General features: G+C 36.7%; 1 protein-coding gene and 1 pseudogene across 3 annotated transcripts; both read left to right on the top strand.

Moving 5' to 3' along the window:
• Positions 1–10: 10 nt before the first annotated feature.
• On the top strand, positions 11–1,424 carry LOC147492571 (putative UDP-rhamnose:rhamnosyltransferase 1 pseudogene; annotated as a pseudogene).
• Positions 1,425–17,751: 16,327 nt separating this feature from the next.
• Positions 17,752–20,859, top strand: LOC147492572 (early nodulin-93-like). 3 transcript variants are annotated; one of them, XM_086567391.1, is made up of 6 exons: positions 17,752–18,041; positions 18,513–18,574; positions 19,442–19,517; positions 20,238–20,255; positions 20,392–20,465; positions 20,548–20,859. In XM_086567391.1, exons 1-5 carry the CDS (start codon positions 17,999–18,001, stop codon positions 20,442–20,444), a joined length of 252 nt encoding a protein of 83 aa, XP_086423517.1. In that variant the 5' UTR covers positions 17,752–17,998; the 3' UTR covers positions 20,445–20,465; positions 20,548–20,859. The 3 variants fall into 3 exon arrangements, with proteins under 3 accessions (XP_086423517.1, XP_086423518.1, XP_086423516.1); XM_086567392.1 differs by lacking the exon at positions 20,238–20,255; XM_086567390.1 differs by lacking the exons at positions 20,238–20,255; positions 20,392–20,465.
• Positions 20,860–21,200: the final 341 nt, after the last annotated feature.

Raw genomic sequence — 21,200 nt, forward strand, 5'->3', positions numbered from 1 at the left:
GAGCTCTTCAATGGCAGAACACAAAACAAACCTTCACATTGCTGTGTTTCCATGGCTAGCTTTTGGTCACATTCTACCATTTTTCCAACTCTCTAAATCCTTAGCTCAAAGGGGTCACTACATTTCATTCATTTCAACTCCAAGAAATCTCCAAAGACTCCCTAGAATCCCACCAAATCTATCTGCTTTCGTAAATTTAACTCCCCTCCCTATACCTCCCAATTCAAACTTACCGCCAAATGCGGAAGCCACTAGTGATATTTCTCCTGATCAAACCCCATTCCTATTTGAGGCTTTAGATTCTCTACAAGAATCATTAACCAAGTTTCTTGAACAATCACGGCCTGATTGGCTTATTTATGATTTTGCTACCTCTTGGCTACCACCTATTGCAGCTGAACTCGGTAACCATGTGTTTATTTTAACATATTTAATGCATCAACAGTGGCTTTTTTTGGATCTGTATCTGAGATGACGAGAGAAGATGGAGGGTCAAGATTGAATCCTGAAGACTTTTTGGTCCCTCCCAAGTGGATATCATTTCCTTCTAATTTAGCTCTTCCTTTTTATGAAGCACCAAAAGGTGATGAGTAATTGAGTATAAGGACCCAATATACCGGACAGGATCTGCTATTCAAGGTTGTGAGTTTATGGCTGTAAGAAGTTGTATTGAGTTTGAAAGTGAGTGGTTGAGTTTACTTGAAAATGAACTTTACTTAAAACCAGTTGTTGCTGTTGGTTTACTTCCTCCACCTAGGATCCAAAATAGCCACGTAGAAGATGAGAGGTGGGTTCCAATAAAAGAATGGTTAGATAAACAACGAGAAAGATCTATTGTTTACATTGCCTTTGGGAGTGAGTCAACTTTGAGTCAAACACAGTTGACTGAATTGGCTCATGGGTTGGAATTATCCGAGTTACCTTTCTTTTGGGTAATAAGAAAGCCAACTAGTGGTGATTTAGTAGAAGATGAGTTATCGAAGTTATTACCAATCGGATTTGAAGACCGTGTAGAGGGTAGGGGGTTTGTTACCATGGACTGGGTTCCTCAACTGCGTATTTTAGCTCACCCATCTGTGGGTGGTTTCTTGACTCACAGTGGCTGGAGTTCAATTATCGAAGGACTTGGATTTGGACTAAATTTGATTCTCTTGCCATTATCACCACCACAAGCATTGAATGCGAGGTTGCTGGAGTCGAAAACGATTGGATTGGAGATACCAAGGGATGAACAGGATGGATCGTTTACAAGAGATTCGGTTGCTGAGTCAATGATAGTTGTCATGGTTGGTGAGGAAGGTGAGATGTTTAGAAGGAAAGTGAAGGAGATGACAGAGATCTTTGGGGATAGGAAGCTGCATGACCGATACATGGACGAGTTTGATCGGTACCTTTCAGAGTACAAATCAAAATCCCAGGGCTGATTCAAGTGCTGACCTTGTAATCTCAGACACTATATACCCAAAAGTATGAATATCAACTATAACTGGCACTGTTGTGTAAAGTTGATTGCGGAATCTTCAGACAATCCCAAATGTCTCAAATTTCTGTGGCATCGTGTATGTAGGTACAAAACCACAAATGGTGTTGTTGATATGTAACTTTTGGATGTTAAAATGTATCATTTACATGCGGGTGTTCTGATATATGTTGTTAAAAATTATTTTTTTATTTGATTTTGATTTTGAATTTTCTTTTCTACATTGATGGATAAAGAACTAGTAAAAGGTTTCTAGTTCCCAAGCCTAAACAAAGTGAAGCGGTTGCATTTGATTGTAATTACAGTTCTCCTGCAAACCTTTTCAGACCAACTCCAACGGTTCTCCTCAAAGCCTGTTCTATATATGCATTGTATAGGATAGGAGAAAAGAATGCTGGGATGCAATTTCTATCTCTACCTGCATGGCTAAATGCAGGGGACGCTGAATGGAATAACGTCCAAGTTCTAAGAGCATCTTTAGGAGTGATATCAACCTAGCATCAAACACCAAATTTCCAACAATTTGGTGTTTTTTCAACTTCGGGAGAGTCACATGTTGATGAAAACACCAAATCGGCCAATATTTGGTTCCAGCTTTGGTGCTGTATCAAATCACTCACGCGGTTTTAAACTCCGCGGTTTTGCCAACACCGCATGGGCTTGGGCTGCTAAATGGGCTTCTATGGCGCGGTTTTGCTAACACCGCCTGGGCTTGGGCTTCTATTGGTGCGGTTTTGCCAACACCGCGTGCGTTTTTTCTGAAAATTAGAACTGTGGTGCATAGAACTTGAGAAATTATGAATTATGTATAGAAGTTAAGAAATTAAGAATTATGCAATTGAAGAAATTAAGAATTGTGATCCAAAATCAAAAAAATTAAAGAAATTAAAAAATTAAGAATTGTGCAATCCAAAATCTATGATTATGATATAATATCCAAAATGATCCAAAACCTATCATATTACATAAAATTTATTTAGCTATCTTCTTACGCCCCTTACCACTCGATGCCTCTCCTCTCTTTATTTGGATATTCTGAAGCTGCTCCTCTAAGTTCCTAACTTGAGAATCAAGATCTTCTCTGTCTGCATGAAGGCTAACTACCTCAGCATGAAGTTCCTCATATCCCTGATGTTGTTGCGTGTACACCTGCTGAATATCATCATACGCTTTTCGAGTCTCGTTATACGCACGTTAGGATTTCTAATATGTCTGAGAATATGCCTCCTCCCTTTCTTGGCTATAATGATACACGACAGTTCTCATCCCATCAAACATACAAATCTGGTTCTTATATCTTTTCCGAATCTCAGCCTGAAAATCCAAAAAAATACATTGTGAGTACATATTATATATATAATGAATAAGAAAAATAAAATAACTAAACTCACCGTGGTATACTGATCAATTTGCGGTTCTAACTCATGGCAACGAGCATGAGGCACCTCAGGAATGGAAATGTAAGTAGCCGCCCCATCAGGTCCACACACGGCAAACATCTGAGGATTATTAGCAGACACAGGAGTTGGATGATATGCATTCAGAGGTTGTGGGTTGTAAACAGGCTATGGCGGATGAGGAATACGTAGCTCATGTCTCATCCCTTCCAGGCCCACAAGCTCGAAGTTGCTAGCCCGACCAACATGGGGCAATAACGGACCAATGGAGACACGGTTCCACCATCTATAATACTGATCAGCAGTCTGCTCAACAACAAAAGAAGACGCATCTGGCCAAGGACCACCACTAGCATAAACTTCATGAACTTGAGTTCTACCCCACGACTTCGCATCACTAACATCTCGCATGGGAGCACATGGAACTCTATAACGTCCAGTCATCTGCCTCCAACATCTGTCGCCACAGTACCAAACCTTACAGTCACGTGCGGCAAAAACAACTCTATGACGTGACAACACACAAACATACTGCACAACTGGATCGTCAAAGGCAGTAGTCAAACGCCAAGGTCTCCACTCAATAGATGATAATGATCTAATATCAATCTGAGCACGAGCCATACATACATTATTTCTAATCGCCCCTCGTTACGAGTCAGTGAGGAGGCGACCAACTAACTACCAAATCTAGGGCAAGTATCAGCAATCATGTCTATGTTAGGACAAAGAGTTCGAAAGTACTCATAAAACCAAATCTCTAAAAGTCCTATGAATCCTGCAATCTGAGGACTTCTACTTTCGAATGTCTGTGAAACTTTATCTAACGCCGCTATCAATGTGGCATATACTGAGCTACCCAGGTCATAATCTCTCATAGCATGCAAATCAAATGCATAAGCATAATATCCCAGTCGTACTATAGAATGACAATTGGGAAACAGAACATGCCCAATAAAAAACATTAAAAAATCCCTAACATACACATTAGCACCCTCACTACCAGGTAGAACAGTCAAAGCTAACTCCGCTCGTGTATCAGGATCCAAGAGGGGTTCCATATATGCAGTCTTAATATGAGATAGCTTAATACCAGAAGAATCATAAGCATCCGCATCGCCAAGCGAGGAAAAACTCATAAGCATACTATCCATATTCTCATAATTTGTATGAAAAGATATCGATTGACCTATACCAATACTCAACCCAGAAATCATAGTGAAGTCTAGTGGTGTGAACCCTAACTCTGCACAAGGAAAATGAAATGTATGAGTTCTACTCCACCATCTTTCTACTAAAGCTATAACCACTGCCCAATCAGCCTTCTCATAATCCACATCAACCAAAAGACCCAAAGGTGTATACAAAATACTATCTCTAATGTGTACAAACTCATCCAAACTCTTTATAACCTTCCACCACTCTCTAACACCAAGTAAAGCCGATCTAACTCGGTAGTTAATATGTTGATATTATGAAAAAAAATAATACGTATAAGATAAATAATTAATTGGTCCAACTCAACTAATTAATGCATAATATTCAAAATATTTAATCAAAACTAATTAATTACCTGATGATAACCCGTAAAAACTCAATTAGATTACTCTAATCTTATTCTTACGGTATCAATTATTTATTTTCTACTCTCACATATAGATTTATGCAATATATAGAGTACAAAATCGTTCCACTCCTAAACTACCAAGACATAAAGAAATTAATTAATTAACACAAAGGAACAATGGTGAGAGCAATATTTATAGATGTGAATTTATACTATGATAGGAAACTAGAAAACAATATGCAAATAACGAAATGATGGAATTCAAATACTAACTTGACAATAGAGAATGAATTAGGGGAATTAGATTCCACCTTAATTCGACTTAATCAACTAACAAAGAAATGTCGTAATCCAAATGTCAATGCTTTCGCATAACAACTAGTATTCTAATCCCTAGCATGTGAAGCAATCAAACCCATTCTCATGGTGAACTAATTACTTTCTAGAATTGAATAGATTATCACTACGATTTCTAAGCTAACAAAATCAAGTTTTCATCAAGGCTTTCTCAAACCCCTCTAATGGAGGTTTTAGCCTTGAATCATCATACTATCATTTCTAAACCAAGAACAGTAAATTGAATAACTAATTAAACTTTTTTAATCTAAATCAACAATAATCTAAGATTCAAAAATGGATTACAATTGAAATTTAAACTAATTTAGAACTAAGATTATGAATACTAATTATCAATTTAAAGCAACTAAATCTATGAATGCAAGATTAAATTTGAAATTAAAGATTGAAATATAAACTAAGTATTTTATTCTAAGATTCAAAACTTGTTCTAACAACTAATAAAATTTACAACTAACTAGATTAATCTATATAAACTAATTTAATGAATTAAAACTAATTATATATTACAAAAACAAAATTTTATGAACTAGAACTAGGTTTAGATCTAGATAGATTAAGAGCTAAGCTTTTGCCTCTTGATATAGAAGAGCTAGATCTCCAAATTCGTGCATGGGCTGAGGAGCCATGTTTTGGGCCGAAAAGTCGAACCCAAAACCCAATTTGTTGAATCCAAGACTTCCAATTCTGGTTGTGTTACTGTAGAACGAGGTTTCACCAACTTATACTGCTCTGAACGAGTCAAGGTCTAGACCAATTGGAAAGAGATTTCTAAGCCAGTCATTTTGATATAAAATGGGCCCAAATCCGAGGTCTGAGCCCAAAGATATGACATTTTGAAGTTATGTTGACTTTTTTGACTTTCTAATCCGGTTTGACTTTCACTTAACAGCTTGACTTGGGCTTTTTAAGAGTTTTTTCTCCATGAAACTTGGCTTTCTTCATAGAACTTTCATAGTAATCACTTTAGCTCCTTTTAGCGCCTAATTAGTAACAAATTTACATTTATTCAACTCCGAAGCCTGAAATACTCAAAACCACGTAATTAGTGATAAACCTATATTATTAATCACATAATTGGTCTAACAGCTATATTGTTAAGGGGTTAAAACTAAAGTTTTGGGTTCTTATCAAACCACCCCCAAACAGCATTTTGCTTGTCCTCAAGCAAATATGAGAAATTAGAATAAGTGACCAAAAATAGAGTTCTAACTAGTCTCGTTTCACCTAGTGCGATTGCATTGACCTTATGCAATAAGGTTTTAAACCACTAGGAATTCCCTAGTAGACGAGTTATAGCCTCGTGAGAGTTTTCCAATGAAGGTACTCACAAACTTCATCTATACTGCAACGACTAAGAAATAAAACTATTGTTTCCTTATTTATGCCTTAACTATCTATACATCTCACTAGCAATGAATACTGAATAATAAAGTCGAAACCTAAGCTAATATATGCATAATAATCAATCATTTACGAATAAGCATATATACAATGAGTAACACTATGAAATGCAATAGCAGGTCCGTTTATGAAAACTCGGAATAACGCCCTTAAGTAGGTCCTCACATAAATGTCATGACAAAAACCACTATGATTTTTCCACTCAAGTTTCGCTACTCCAGTGTGCAATGGGCACACTTTACCTTACAATCTCAATGATAGACAAGGAAGCTGGAGTCGATCAAACACATCTGCCACTTACTATCACATTAACCTATTCCTAAATGAGCTAGAAGTCTTTATTATGTGTTGCGGGGATTAGGAGATGGTTTAAGAAAGAAGGAAATGGATATTTAAAACGGACAAGTCTGAGATAATAGAGTCTTCATATTATGTAACTAGAGAAAACCTTGTTATTTACTTTTGCTTCTACACTTTGTTTCCATCCTTAGCCATATTTTTATTTTTCTTTAGCTTTTGACTCCTTTGATTCTATTTTTTGGAGTTCTAACTCTTTATTTTCTTTTATTTATTTTTATTTGGATGGAAACTTTCTTTTCTTATCTGAAGCGACTAACAAATTCTTGATTTCAAAGGTCTTTCTTTTTTCTATTCTTCATCTCTATTCTCAAACTCATTCAAAGAATGGGTAGGCTGATTTTTTTTTTTTTTTAAGTGAAAATTTTATTGATAATGATAACAAATTTTATAAATAATTAGGACAAACATGCAACAAGTTGCGCTGCAAGTCCTTTCTGAATAGCAAATCCTATCCTCCTAAAGACAAACTCGTTAGAACCAGCTGTCATTACGTTGTTGTCCATAACTTTCTACAATCTCTTTAGCAGCTCAACAGACTGTTGTGCCAAGACACCAAAAGTGTCAAAACTGAACGGAATGAAGCAATGCTGGTTAGCTCTACAAGCTTCCTCGTGTTTCTCAATTTTCTTTGCCACTGCTCTATTAGCTGCTTCTCCCACCTCAAAGACTCCATTCCCATACCAACGGAGAGGCTTCAGTTACATCAACACATGCATGTCTCCCCTCAGACCAACTGTAGATCAAAACATCCACAGGCCGAAGTGTCTATCTTCCCTCATTTGGATTAGTGAGAAAATTCACGGGAGCTTCCTTCTTCACTTGTACCCCAGCCCTCCAAAATGCTGATAAGTGCTCAAAAAGTGCTATTTAACCCTCGATTATGCCTCTTGTTTAGCCATCTTAGTAGACTAATAGTGTTTGTAAGTTATGTTTTATGATTCTACAGATCAAAGAGAGAGTTTTGTGGAATATTAGAGAAAATGAGGTAAAACGGAGTAATTCGGAGCATTAAGGATCACATGGGAAGCCCGTGGACAATCATGGAGAAGGCCAAGGAATTGGAGATATAAAAGATGTGACTTGGACCTATTTTAAAGCCTATTTGGAAGCCCAAGGCCAAAGGATTCGTTGCTTAGACCAAAGCCCGCAAAAGAGGATAGAAGGATAGAGTAGAAGAGACAAAATAGGCTTACGCGTCTGGGACACACGGATCGAGCATCCAGACGCATTGATCGCATATGTGACGCATGAATAGTGCATCCAGACGCATGAATCGACACTGTAGCCAATTCCTTCTCAGTTTTGGAGACGAAGTTGGACTCTGAAAGAAGTCTATTTGTATTAGGAAACAAATGCGGTTTAGAATGCTTCTAGAGCTCATTATAACCTCTATAAATAGAGGACCTAAGTGCCTCATGTAATTTGCCAATTCACTTATATTCTTGTCTCCTTAACTTGAGACAGAGAGATTAATAATAAAAGATCGGTTTTAACTATTTGAGTCTTAATAAATTAGTCTTTCTAGTCTTATGTTCTTCGACTCTTCTTCTTCTCGTTCTTCGTGTTCTTCCTTCTTTATGGAAGGCTAATATTCTCCTTCAAGGGAGGAGATGAAGCCAGTGCTTAAGGTTTAATGATTCTTCTGGTTCATGGTGTTCTTCAATCAGGTTAGTTCTTTATGTTTTTAGTTATTAGTTCCATTGCCCACACTAGGGGATGGAAGTATAAAATATGGTTTATGTTTTGCAATATTAATATCATGCTAATGTTCTTTACTTTTCTTCTAGTATTATAGTTCTTTAGAGTTAGGGAAGTATTCTTTGTGTTGCTTTAGAAGGGGTATCTCAGGGAGTGGCTGCCTAGGGGAAGTATTCTTTGTGTTTGTCTTAAGTGGTGATTCATTGAATGACCGCCCTATTAGGAAGTACTCCTTGATGTTGCTCTCGGTAATACATTGAATGGCTGCCTGAGCTTACATAAAAGGAAAGAAGATATTAATAGCATAAACATAAGAACAACCTTAAGTAGAGTTAATTGTTAATGATGTTTCGTCCAAGAGGGCATCGACACTCGCTCAATTGCCTAATTGTAGTCTACTTGTAAGAACAACCATGAAGCAGAATGTCATAGATTAAAAGTATTGGTGGATTCTAATCTCTTGAATTCCCTCTCTTATAAATTTTCAATAGTTTAGTTAATTTAGTTTAGTTTAGCATTAGAATCTAAAATCTCTACAGTCATAGTTTTTAATCCCTTAAACCCCCTTTCCAGTCCTGTCCTTCATATAACATACACTTAAAAGTGGAATAATACCCTACTCATCCTTTACTTATTGAGGGATAATTAGGTTTTGATACGCTTCTATTTTGTTCAACGACTATACACCATCTACATACACAGAAAGAGCTCAGGTCAAATGCATCACATAAAATATCTCTTACATGATCATGTCGGTATTTGAAACCTGGAAAATGTCCACAATGTACTGCATGGTCTCCGAAAGCATCTAGTCTACTCTTTTTGCAAACAAGGCATAGACCACCATCAGAGTACAAAGGAATCATGAGACGGTACCGGAGAATAGAACGATACTCCACCGGCGACATACGCTGCCCAAGTCCCTCCATCGGAATAGCAAGTAGAAAATCCTTTGCATGTTCTGACTGCAAGCATCCAATAACTGCTTTCTGATGAGCAGATAACACAAACTCCCTCTCAAGACCAGTAACAATCTTACCATAAAATGCTTCCGCCAAAACCTTTTTTCTTTTTTTGTAACAAGATAAAAGATTTGCGGTTTATGAAAGGCTAAAGAAAGGCTCAGAGGGGCGACTAGCGGAAAATAATTTCATACGGTTTGAATTTCTTGCTATATCGATCCAAAGAGGGCCTAAATTCTCGCTTAGGATATAGTATAGTGATCAAGCAAGTGGACATGTGATTTCTCTATCCGGATTTTACTTCTCCCTTGTGTCATTTCTCAATTGTTTCACTCATATAAGACTTTAGGCTATATTCTCACAGGATTTGTAAAATAAATACTTTAGCCTAGATTTCATAAACTTACTGCCAAACAATCATAGATACTCATGTAATATATTTATAGATAGACGCAAAGATTATTACCTACATATTAACGTAAGTTTCTAAAAATTATTTTAATGCAAAAGCTACGTGAGACTTCTAGATTATTCAGAGCATAGAGAAAGAAAACAATACCAATATTCTTAAATGTATACCATAACTTTTTATTTATATTTTTGAAATTTTTGAATGTTTACTAGAAAACAAGTGCATTCTGTACATATCTATATCCTAACAGATGCCTTAATTATACGTGTTTCTATGCCCCCCCCCAAATAAGAAGCATGTTTTGCCTTCAAAGTATTTAAATAAAAAGAGTAGAGAAATACTATGGAAACGCGTTAAATTCTAGAACATCTGCAAAACAATGTTAAAACATACTAATATAGAAAAAATAAAAACAGAAGCAACTCTATAGGAGTTCCACATAACAAGAATTAAATTGCTTGGGACATAAGCAGGCACTAACTGAAATAAAAACTTACCTTAACTCCCGTGTTTAATCGTCATCCTCCTCTTCTATAAAGAAATGAGGTTCCTTCGTATCTTTCCATGCCATGATGATTTCCCAGGCTTCACGCCATTTATCATTTACTATAGCTAACATATCAAGCGCCACTTGGTCGGATGAGGTGTAAGAAGCAACCTGATGAGGTTGTATCCTCCACCCTTACCAAGTCATTACATGGAAAGATCGAATAATACAATTGGTGGGTCTCACAATGTCGACCCCAACCTAATCCGTGAAGTGGGCACAAAAAACAGGGAAGAAACATAGCATAATACGGCAAACTAAAACAGGCATAAGAAGGTACTTATGCCTCATGCTATGGGCTTGGGCTAAACTAGACATCAGGGTCTGGGGAATATCATAGAGTGTACATCCCTCAGCTAAGGCAAGGAAAATATCACAAGTTTCGTCATTCACAGAAGAATAACGCCATTCCCCTTTAATGTTTAGCATGATCCAAAACATAATAGTGCCCACATTCATAGACGGGCTACCAAGGGCGACGTTATATTCCCCTTGGTCTTCTATCCTAAAGATTCCTGCTCCGTAATGCTCATGCAAATCCTCATAGTTATACATGTACATATTATCTACCAAATAGGCCCATGAGTCTTGTATTTCAGCGGGCATAGCAAGTCCAAGAACAAAGGCTAGCAAGAACCTGAAAATTTCCATCGGTTCATCCCCAATGGTGATGGAGAACATTTGTTCTCCATCTGGTCTATCAAAGAACTTACAATTATCATAAAAATAAGATGTAAGTGCGGGAGAATAAAGTTCATCAACTCTTACCATTAGCGGTTCCCAGCCTACGTGTATGATCACCTCGCGAAACCAAGCACGATAAGCGTCACTTTGGAACAAGTCTTCAAAAGACTGTTCTGGTATGATACGAGGGGATGTCATCACAAAACTACTTTCTAGCACAGCTGCAAACGGTCCTAGAACAACCCACAAAAAATCGGAATTTTTCGTGCCTAAGGAGGTCAGGGCGCGGGGTGCGCTATGACTATGCCTTGTATGGGCGCGGGTCACACTCTGGAGCAAATGGACTTACAGTGTTTTGGGCACGGGGCGCGCTCAGATTTGGTCTGGGTAGGGCGCGGGTCGCACTCCGGTGAATTTGAGTTACGATGTTTTGAAGATGAAACTTAACTCAAAGCTGCGCATCTTGGCCGGCTCCGTGCAAACTTAAGTCTTTGAAGTGAAGAAAAAAAGAGGGAAAAAATGGGAGTGAAAGGTGAGAGATGTGAGTTTTGTATGGAGGATGAATGAAGTTTATATAGGGTTTTAGTTTCTAAAATGAATCGACAAGTTGCCAAAAATCTTTAAGGTAATTGCAGGAAACAAAATATTTCCAAAACCTAAAACGGAAACAACCCATATCCATTATTCCAAAACAATCCTAATATCGTTTAGATTGAATTTAGAATAGCAACTTCCTAAGTCTTTGAAATTTCATCCTACTACAAAATCTAATCATAGGCATACCAATATCGGCAACATTCCCAACAATCACCGCAAAACTACTTCTAAAATTGTGGATCATGTAAAAATCATGCTAGAAGAAATAATACCACCCCCAAACAATTTGGAAAGGTGGGATTAACGCAAAAATCATCGCATGCTTAGACAAGAAGCAAATTAAATTCAAATAGAAATTCAAATAACAATTAACTACTAAATTCAAATTTAACTACTGGATTTAACAACTTAACATCCAAACTACTAAAAACAATAAAAACGACATCAACACAACAAACAACAAGAAATCTAGCTACGAGATAAGGAAGGGATAAGAATAGGAATTTGAGTGATCAAGAATGGAAAAACCAAACACCCTACCCCCAAAACAAATTTTTGAAAACAGGTTTTTGAAAATTTGTTTTAAAACGTGGGTCTTTTAAAGTCAGATTCCCGTAGACTTAATGTGGGGTTATTTTACGTCAGATTCCCCTAGACGGTGCACACCCCAAACAAACAAGAAACTGGGGTGGCACAGAATAGATGATGCGTGGTCAACTATAAACTAGTAGTCGAAAGAGTTTGGGGTCTAGCCATAAAAACATGATACTAAATGCACCCTTAAACAGAATGAAGTTGTATAATTGGAAGCAATCATGTAGAAGAATAAAAGAAAACTTATGCAACCCCTCAAAAAACATATGCAAACCATCATGTTGTAGCTATATTAAAAAGTTTGAATGACCCAAAAAATGAATTAGCAATACTTTAGGTAAGAAAGGAATGAAGTCTGGATCCTGATGTCTTTTATAAGGCTCAGATGCGGAAAAATAAGACAAATTAGGTTTCTCACTATACTCGGTCAAAGCTTGGCTCTCAACTATAGGAATGGTGTACTCATAGGATTGTGTGCTAGGCAAACACTCTTCATTGTGAGGGTTGAAAAAATTATAGAGGGTCTCTGAGGCAATAGGCTCAAGTGCAAATTCGAGGTTCCTCTGAAATAGTGGGTGAATGGATGGCTTAGTTGTGGTAGATGGTTGGATTATAGGAGGTGGTAACTCAGGTGGATGGTGGTTGGTTGGTGGTTCATCAGTTAGTGGATCCTCACACACTCTTAAGAAATCATAGAAATCTTCATCTAGCTTAGCTGAATCCATAAAGTTGTGGTTCATGGCTTTATCTTTAAGAAATTCATCTATTTCTTCTATTGTTATTTCCTCAGCTGCCAAACTAAATTTAGATTCACATTGCACTAAAGAAGTTACTTCCTATTTTTCTTGCACATTAACTTGTTCATGCCTTAGATTAGAGTTGTTAATCTCTATGTCCTCACCCTTTTCCTCTAAAACACTATAAGTATCCTCAATGACATCATTCGAATGTGTCGAGGAATTATCCAGCCGAGTGTGGTTAGCAAACACAAAGGCCTGGACATGCTCAACAGGAGGGTCCATATTAAGAGAATGCCAATAGTTATCAAATTCTTCCTTCGTCACACCTTTATAAATATCTTCTAAAGTGTCATCATTATATTCATCGTCAGATGGATCAATAAAAGGTTCCTCGGTGCCATCTCTCAAATTGGAGTGGTCATCCAAAACATGTCCTAAAGAGTCGTCTTCAAGAATTTCCTCATTCAGGTGGGGTGTGGAGCCAACATAATGGTTAATGGGAGGGTCATGGGAAGAAATTTAGGGTAGGTCTTAACTAGGTCGAATGGTGTGGTTATGGGAATAGGTTGTTCTAGTTGTGTGTCGATCTCTGGAAAGGTTGAAAGTTCTTTGTAAGGCGAGGAGATCATGGAAATCATCTGGGCTATGTTCTAAAGCATAGTTAGGTTCTGAAGCATAGTTTGGGAAATTTGGTCTGGGAAGGGTGGCGAACTAGATGGGTGGGTGATTTTTGGCATGGTGGAAATGTCTTGTTGGTATGGTGTTTGATAGTCATAGTTATTGGCGTTTGAGTGACTCTGGTTGATCTCGTATTGTGATAGAATAGGTTGAGGTTGAATAAATATGGGACATGAATGGGCAGTGTGGTCTGGATCTGAACAAATTGTGCATGGAAAAGTGTTTGGTTCGTTGTACACACTCATCACAGAACTAGAAGTAGGCGATGCTGGTTTACTCCATGTATAGTTTGGATGACTAGAAAACTCTTGATTGTATGGATTACTATGAATGTTTGAAAATTGCGGTTCATAATTATTATTATATCCTATAGTAGGCTTAAACTCTTGGTATGATGGGCACTGAGAAGCCCAATGGTAAGGACTACCACAATATGAACATGGTAAAAGGTTTGCATAATAATCATATGATTGTTGGTCTACATATTGATATGGCATATTGGTTTTACAAATATATTATAGGACAATTAATATGCAACCAAAACTCTAACTATAAATTTCTAGATAGGCATATACGTTGACGTTTACGATAAACAAGCCTGATTATACTAGCATTGAAACTCCTCTGATAGAAGAGGCGTGGAGTGGAAGAAGGAGTACCTGAATGCCTCCTTGCTACGCGTATGAATATCGTCTTGTATATGCAATCTCAGTGTATTAAAGAAGTTAGAAACACCGAATAACTTGAAGAAATGGAAGTTTGAACTAACCTGTGAAAATCGGGCTGCTCCAGAAGAGGGCGCGGGGTGCGCTCAGAATTTGCCTGTGAAGGGCACAGGTCACGCTCATTCCTGAGGCAATTTTCAGTGAGTTGAGTGCGGGGGCCGCTCAGAATTTGCCTTGTATAGGTGCGGGTCGTGCTCCGTCTTAGCTTGAGTTACAGTGCTTTAAGCGCAGGTCGCGCTCAAAATTTGCCTTGTTAGGGCGCGGGTTGCGCTCTCCAAAAAATTTGAAAATTTTACAGTATGTTGCTAAGATGGAGTAAGTAGTCTGTAAAATTTTAGAACAATCGGAGCTATGAAAGTCCTTCTACTGTCCTGCAAAGTTTGCGAAACAGTTTTCGGACACAATATAAACAACCGAATGGTTAACCAATCAAAACAGAGCCAAAAATCTCCAAAATTTTACTAGAGACTTCTGATAGATCATGCATGTTTCTGTAAAAAGTTTAGAGAAATTAGAGTTCTACAAAACCTCCTTATCGGCTATTGTTCCAGAAATTAAGTGTTGCAAAACTGCAGAAACACATTGGAAACACTCCACTAGTTAGGAGGTCAAAACAAATAAAAAACTCGTCAAATTTTTACTGCAAACTCTTGACTTAGGATAGATACTCCTGTAAAAAGTTTAGAATTTTTGGAACTGCCTAAGTAACCTTACTTGTTTGTTTTTCAAGAACTTATGGTTTGAAAACTTAAATGCAGCACTGTAAAGATCGTATTTGTTCACAAGGTAAAACACTTAGGAAAATTCTGAAAATATTCCAGTAAATCAATAACACCTTAGATATTATGCCTAAAATTTTTCACAATTTTCTAAAATTTAGAAATACCTTTACCGCAGTATTCGTCACTGTGATTGCGCAATCTTAAGGGAGCGCGGGCAGATTAAAACAGTGAATTTCAAGCATGAACAATAACGAAAATATGAGAAACAAGAAAGAAAAATTAAAAGGGTGGGTGGGTAGAGAATGGGGGATTGCCCCTTGGATTCAAGCAATTGAATTCTTGTCCCGAAAAGAGTTTAAGATGGCGTTTTATTTGATAACCCGTAAAAACTCAATTAGATTACTCTAACCTTATTCTTACGGTATCAATTATTTATTTTCTACTCTCACATATAGATTTATGCAATATATAGAGTACGGAATCGTTCAACTCCTAAACTACCAAAACATAAAGAAATCAATTAATCAACACAAAGGAACAATGGTGAGAGCAATATTTATAGATGTGAATTTATACTATGATGGGAAACTAGAAAACAGTATGCAAATAACGAAATGATGGAATTCAAATACTAACTTGACAATAGAGAATGAATTAGGGGAATTCGATTCCACCTTGATTCGACTTAATCAACTAACAAAGAAATGTCGTAATCCAAATGTCAATGCTTTTGCATAACAACTGGTATTCTAATCCCTAGTTATTCATGTCAATCTCTACCAAATAATAACTAGCATGTGAAACAATCAAACCCATTCTTATGATGAACTAATTACTTTCTAGAATTAAATAGATTATCACGACGATGTCTAAGCTAACAAAATCAAGTTTTCATCAAGACTTTCTCAAACCACTCTAATGGAGGTTTTAGCTTTGAATCATCATACTATCATTTCTAAACCAAGAACAGTAAAAACAAGTCATTATTGAATAACTAATTAAACTTTTTTAATCTAAATCAACAATAATCTAAGATTCAAAAATGGATTACAATTGAAATTTAAACTAATTTAGAACTAAGATTATGAATACTAATTATCAATTTAAAACAACTAAATCTATGAATGCAAGATTGAATTCGAAATTAAAGATTGAAATATAAACTAAGTATTTTATTTTAAGATTCAAAACTTGTTCTAACAACTAATAAAATTGACAACTAACTAGATTAATCTATATAAACTAATTTAATGAATTAAAACTAATTATATATTACAAAAACTAAATTTTATGAACTAGAACTAGGTTTAGATCTAGATAGATTAAGAGCTAAGCTTTTGTCTCTTGATATAGAAGAGCTAGATCTCCAAATTCGTGCATGGGCTGAGGAGCCATGTTTTGGGCCGAAAAATCGAGCCCAAAACCCAATTTGTTGAATCCAAGACTTTCAATTCTGGTTGTGTTACTGTAGCACGAGGTTTTACCAACTTAAACTGCTCTAATCGAGTCAAGGTCTAGACCATTGGAAAGAGATTTTTGAGCCTGTTATTTTGATATAAAATGGGCCCATATCCGAGGTCTGAGCCCAAAGATATGGCCTTTTGAAGTTCTGTTGACTTTTCTTCAACTTTCTAATCTGGTTTGACTTTCACTTAATAGCTTGACTTGGGCTTTTTAAGGGTTTTTTCTCTATAAAACTTGGCTTTATTTATTGAACTTTCATAGTAATCACTTTAGCTCTTTTTAGCACCTAATTAGTAACAAATTTACATTTATTCAACTCCGAAGCCTGAAATACTTAAAACCACGTAATCAGTGATAAACCTATATTATTAATTACATAATTGGTCTAACAGCTATATTGTTAAGGGGTTAAAACTACAGTTTTGGGCTCTTATCACCTGAGTATTAGCCACTGCACTCGACACGTGTTTTGTATCACTTGTAGAAAACACAACTTCCATATCAAGTGCTTCACCGGGTGCAAATTGCTAATTGAAGTTGTTCATCTGATACTCCAGTATATAAAGATGTCTATCAGTCGGCGCGACATCCTCGGGTTCTTCTCTCCCACCGTATTCTACTTCCTCGGGTTCTTCTCCCCTATCGCCAATGTCGTCTGTGTACTACCAATCATCACCCTCGAAATGTTTAAAATTATCCATATAAAATTTCAAGAGTTTAGGTAGGTTTTTGTTTTTTTTTTTAAGGAGAGGGTTTATAATTGAGAGAAGAGTTGAAAGTGATTAAACCGCGCGGCTTTAGTCCTGTTTATATAGAAGTAGCACGCGGTGTTCAGAACACCGCGCGGTTTTCTCAAAATCGCGTGGGCTTGGGCCTGTCAGTTAGGTTTTAGTGGCGTAGTTTTGGAAAAATTGCGTGAATTATATGGCGTTGTTTATCCAAAACCGCGTAGTTTGATGTCCAAAATTTGATGTTGCTCCTAAAGATGGTTGATGTATTTTTGGTTGGGTGTTTTTTTGGTTCAAAATTTTGGTGGTTTTTTGGTTGATCTCCTAAAGATACTCTAAAACATGATGGAATGTGGTGGTATTTGGATTTGGAAGGCACTTATATCCAAGACCTTAAGCATCCGTAGTTGGATATGAGGAACCCTCAGACAAGGTGCTTGTGCGAGATAAGTGGTAAAATGGCGTCTGAGACCTCAAGTACACCAATAAAGTCCATAAGTGACCTCAAGACCACATTCATGGTATCGATCAAACACGTCACTGAGGTATGTGTATGCGGCCCAAGACGAACATTGCTCAAGGTCAAGACCGTAAAAGGATGTTTTTTTTTGTTTAAAAAAAAAAAAAAAAAAAAAAAAAAAATAAAAAAAAAATAAATTTGAACACCATAACAACCTCAGTGAGAAATTGAATCCAGCCTCAAAGAGCAGATTCCAAAATAATACAAAATTAATATATTACCATAACAACATCGTGAGAAATTGAAACAAAAATGGTCAACTCAATAAATAAATTTGAACATTTGCTTCTTGACACCATATCTTACATTTATTTTTGGAATATTTGCTTCTGGACACCATATCGTTTTCGATTGCTTCGCTTATGGAACAACAGAGAGGCCTTAAAGCAAACCAGACAACTCAAGGTAAACATAGTCATACTACCAACATGTAATCATTATTTATTTATAAATGGTCTATTTGATTCGTGTTAGGCAAATGGTCATGTGACTTGATCGAGGTTTCTGATTATTTTCTCTTGTCTCTGAGTTTGTTGGTTAAACAGTTTTCAATCTGCTTCAAGAAAATTAGATGACTCTGGTTTGTGACCAAGGGATGGGGCAAAAAAGAGTCAAAACCATCTATAACTATCAAATTGTTCTTAAGAATTATTTCTACAGCCACTATAGAGGAATACTTCATGCATTTTCGGAAAAACAAATAATCAGCCAAAGAAAGTGATTTATCTGCAATGTTTCAAGAAATTGAAAAAGCCTATTATATCTGTGCCTGTTCTTATGGTAACTTAGGTCCAGTTAGCCTTATGAAACACTGTATACCTTATGGAGACATTTGCAAATTTTAATGGTTTATTCTTATATTTCTTGGACCTGCAGATGGTGTTCGGGCAGGAGTGAAAGCAGCATCCATTGCTTGCGTCGCTAGTGCAATACCAACGGTATGCAAATAGTCTTAATCTATAACAGAATCAAGGAATTTCGTTTGATCATTGTTCCTATTGTTACATCATTTTCTAGCTTCCTCATGGTCATGGTATATGACTGAATTTTAAATTATCTCTCCCATTGGCAATTAAGTACATCAAAATTGTGAAACCATAATGTGGTTTCTGTAGATAAAGTACCAAAAGGAAGAAACAGAAATGTAGCTTAGTTTCACCTTGTTGATCTGCAAATACTCAAAACTAGCCATTTTTGTTTAAAGGAAACGAGTTGGCGAGGTAAGCTAGGGAGCTTAACTCTATACCAATTAATAGTTCTACAACATTTAGAATTGAAGAAGGATAGCACTTGGACTTGGTTTTTCTAACCAACAAATATAAAATGACCCGAAGGTTGATGTTAGATTTTCTGTCACTACTAGACCATCTGAAGGATATATTATGAAAAAAACAGAATATATCCTTAGCTTTTACCTTGTTTATTGACTTTAGGGTGAAAGGATTATCACGCATTCTTGAGTTTAGGTGTTCATGCCAAAACCGGTTCAATCTGCCAAATGTTCAACACCATGTGCGTCGTAATTCTAGAACTAACAGCTTTAAAGTTTGAAAATATAAGCATGGGACCGCAATTATTGTTGAAATCCAATCATCTAAACTGGCAAGTTTTTCATGTTATTTGCTCATGGATGTCTATAACAAAGAATTGACTATTGATCTCCTTAGAATGAATCCCCAAGAACATTACTGTGTGAACCGTTCAGTTACTGTTTTTCAAGTGAATACTAATTCTAATATATGAATTTGACACCATATTCTAAATTTCTCCTCTTTTTTTTTTTTTTTGCGAAATTAATGATTTAGTTGGCTGTGGTTCGGATGCTTCCATGGGCGAAGCGTAACCTCAATTACACTGCTCAGGCACTTATCATATCCTCAGGTACTCTTGCATTCTAATTGTCTCTTACTGTGGAAATTTTATTTTGTGCAAAATAAAGGAAACTGTGTTTGGATATAGGATCCTTCTATGCAGCTCTTTTCCCCTGTGGTGAGTAAGATGAGTTCTCATCCATGTGTCCTTATTTATAGTTAAGAGAAACTCACTATAAGTGCATATGGCTTAATCCTTATCAATAATAACCAATGTAGATGAGTGCTTCAGTTTGATCAATAGTATTCTTAATCATTTATTGACATTGATTGATGGATTGTCTGATTCTAAGGGTTTAGCAAGAAACTTTAACCATGTTAACAAGAAGAACTTGAGATACTTGAAAGTGTTCAATTGTTTAGCTTCAGTTAGATTAATAGTTCTCTTCATCAATATGCTCTTAGGAATTAGGACATGTTACAGAGGTAAGGACGTAAGGTTGCATGATGGCCATTGAGGCTGGCTACAGTTATTGAGTCAAATGTTGACCTCACTTCCATATTGTGAATGGACGAAGATCTGCAACTTGTTCTTATTGTTTCTCTTAACCCCATGATTGGAACACACAGCTCGAATAGATGTCTAATTGTTCATTTCTACGTTCAGTGATTCTATGAGTCGAGTCTTGAATCTTATCCTCCTTAAGAAGATCAGTTCTTTCTTTTTATTACTGTTTTGCTTTTGGATTGAAAGAAGTAATCCTAATATGAACTCCCCATTTCTTAACAGTTCCTACCCCTCCGCCAGGTAGGCAAAGTTCCACCTACCTGCGAAATGTAAACTTGTTTGAGAAGAAATGAAGAGCAGGGATCTGCTAATGTTCTGGTTTTGTTATCGATCTATATTAACCTTTTTGACGTATTAATAAATATCTTGGTAGTAGATGAATATCAAGGAGGACTCCACATACCTGAGAAACTAAGCTGCAGAGATTAGCTAACATTTCCGGCGCTCCCTGTGCGTCTCTATGTTATTCACCTTTAATTTTACAACTGTTACTATGGGAAACTTACTCTGCTTTCGTATTGTTGATCTACAGCTTCCATTGCTGCATTCTTCATTGCAGCTGACAAAACAATTTTAGAGGGTGCAAGGAGGAATACCATTCCAGGATACGATAAAACCATGTAGCAAGGTCCTGATGACATGCATGCCTCCAACTGTATTCGCAATGCGACTTACAATACTTCTTCCTTTTTAGCATATGGGTACCCAAGTCATGTTTTGGTACAACATTCTTTTGTAAACGGGTTTGATTGATGATGTACTACTAATAAAAATGTTACCTGAATCCAAATAGCTGCTTTGCAGTATAATTTATCAATACGTAACAGACAGTTTGCTTTTTCTACTCTCCTTTCGATCAGTAGGAACAGTTATGGCACAAAAGAATTGAATGAGATAATTAATAGCCAAATATTTGGGGAGGAGTTCTGATTCAGACGTAGAGGGTTCCCTCAAACCAAATGTAGGGGTACAACAGGATTGATTGCACTCATCTCAACAAAGAGTCTAGAATAAGATGCCTTGATAATCTTGTGCCAACATAACTCATAATAGGTCAACAAGTATCTGATGCCCATGACGTCCAGTCTGATAACAAGTCTAGATACTGATGACTGTACTTACATAAGTATGTCGTGCTACCTACGATGAAAAACTCAATGAATTGAAGGCTGTGGTTGAGAGATC

Source organism: Coptis chinensis, chromosome 6, assembly GCF_015680905.1.
Source record: "Coptis chinensis isolate HL-2020 chromosome 6, ASM1568090v1, whole genome shotgun sequence".
NCBI classification, from domain to species: Eukaryota; Viridiplantae; Streptophyta; class Magnoliopsida; order Ranunculales; family Ranunculaceae; genus Coptis; species Coptis chinensis.

Coding starts and splice junctions, on each gene's coding strand:
- LOC147492572 (XM_086567390.1), top strand. CDS start 17,999: ATGGAACAACAGAGAGGCCTTAAAGCAAACCAGACAACTCAAG. Junction 18,042..18,512: donor AGCAAACCAGACAACTCAAG/GTAAACATAGTC, acceptor TTGGACCTGCAG/ATGGTGTTCGGGCAGGAGTG. Junction 19,518..20,547: donor GGCACTTATCATATCCTCAG/GTACTCTTGCAT, acceptor GTTGATCTACAG/CTTCCATTGCTGCATTCTTC.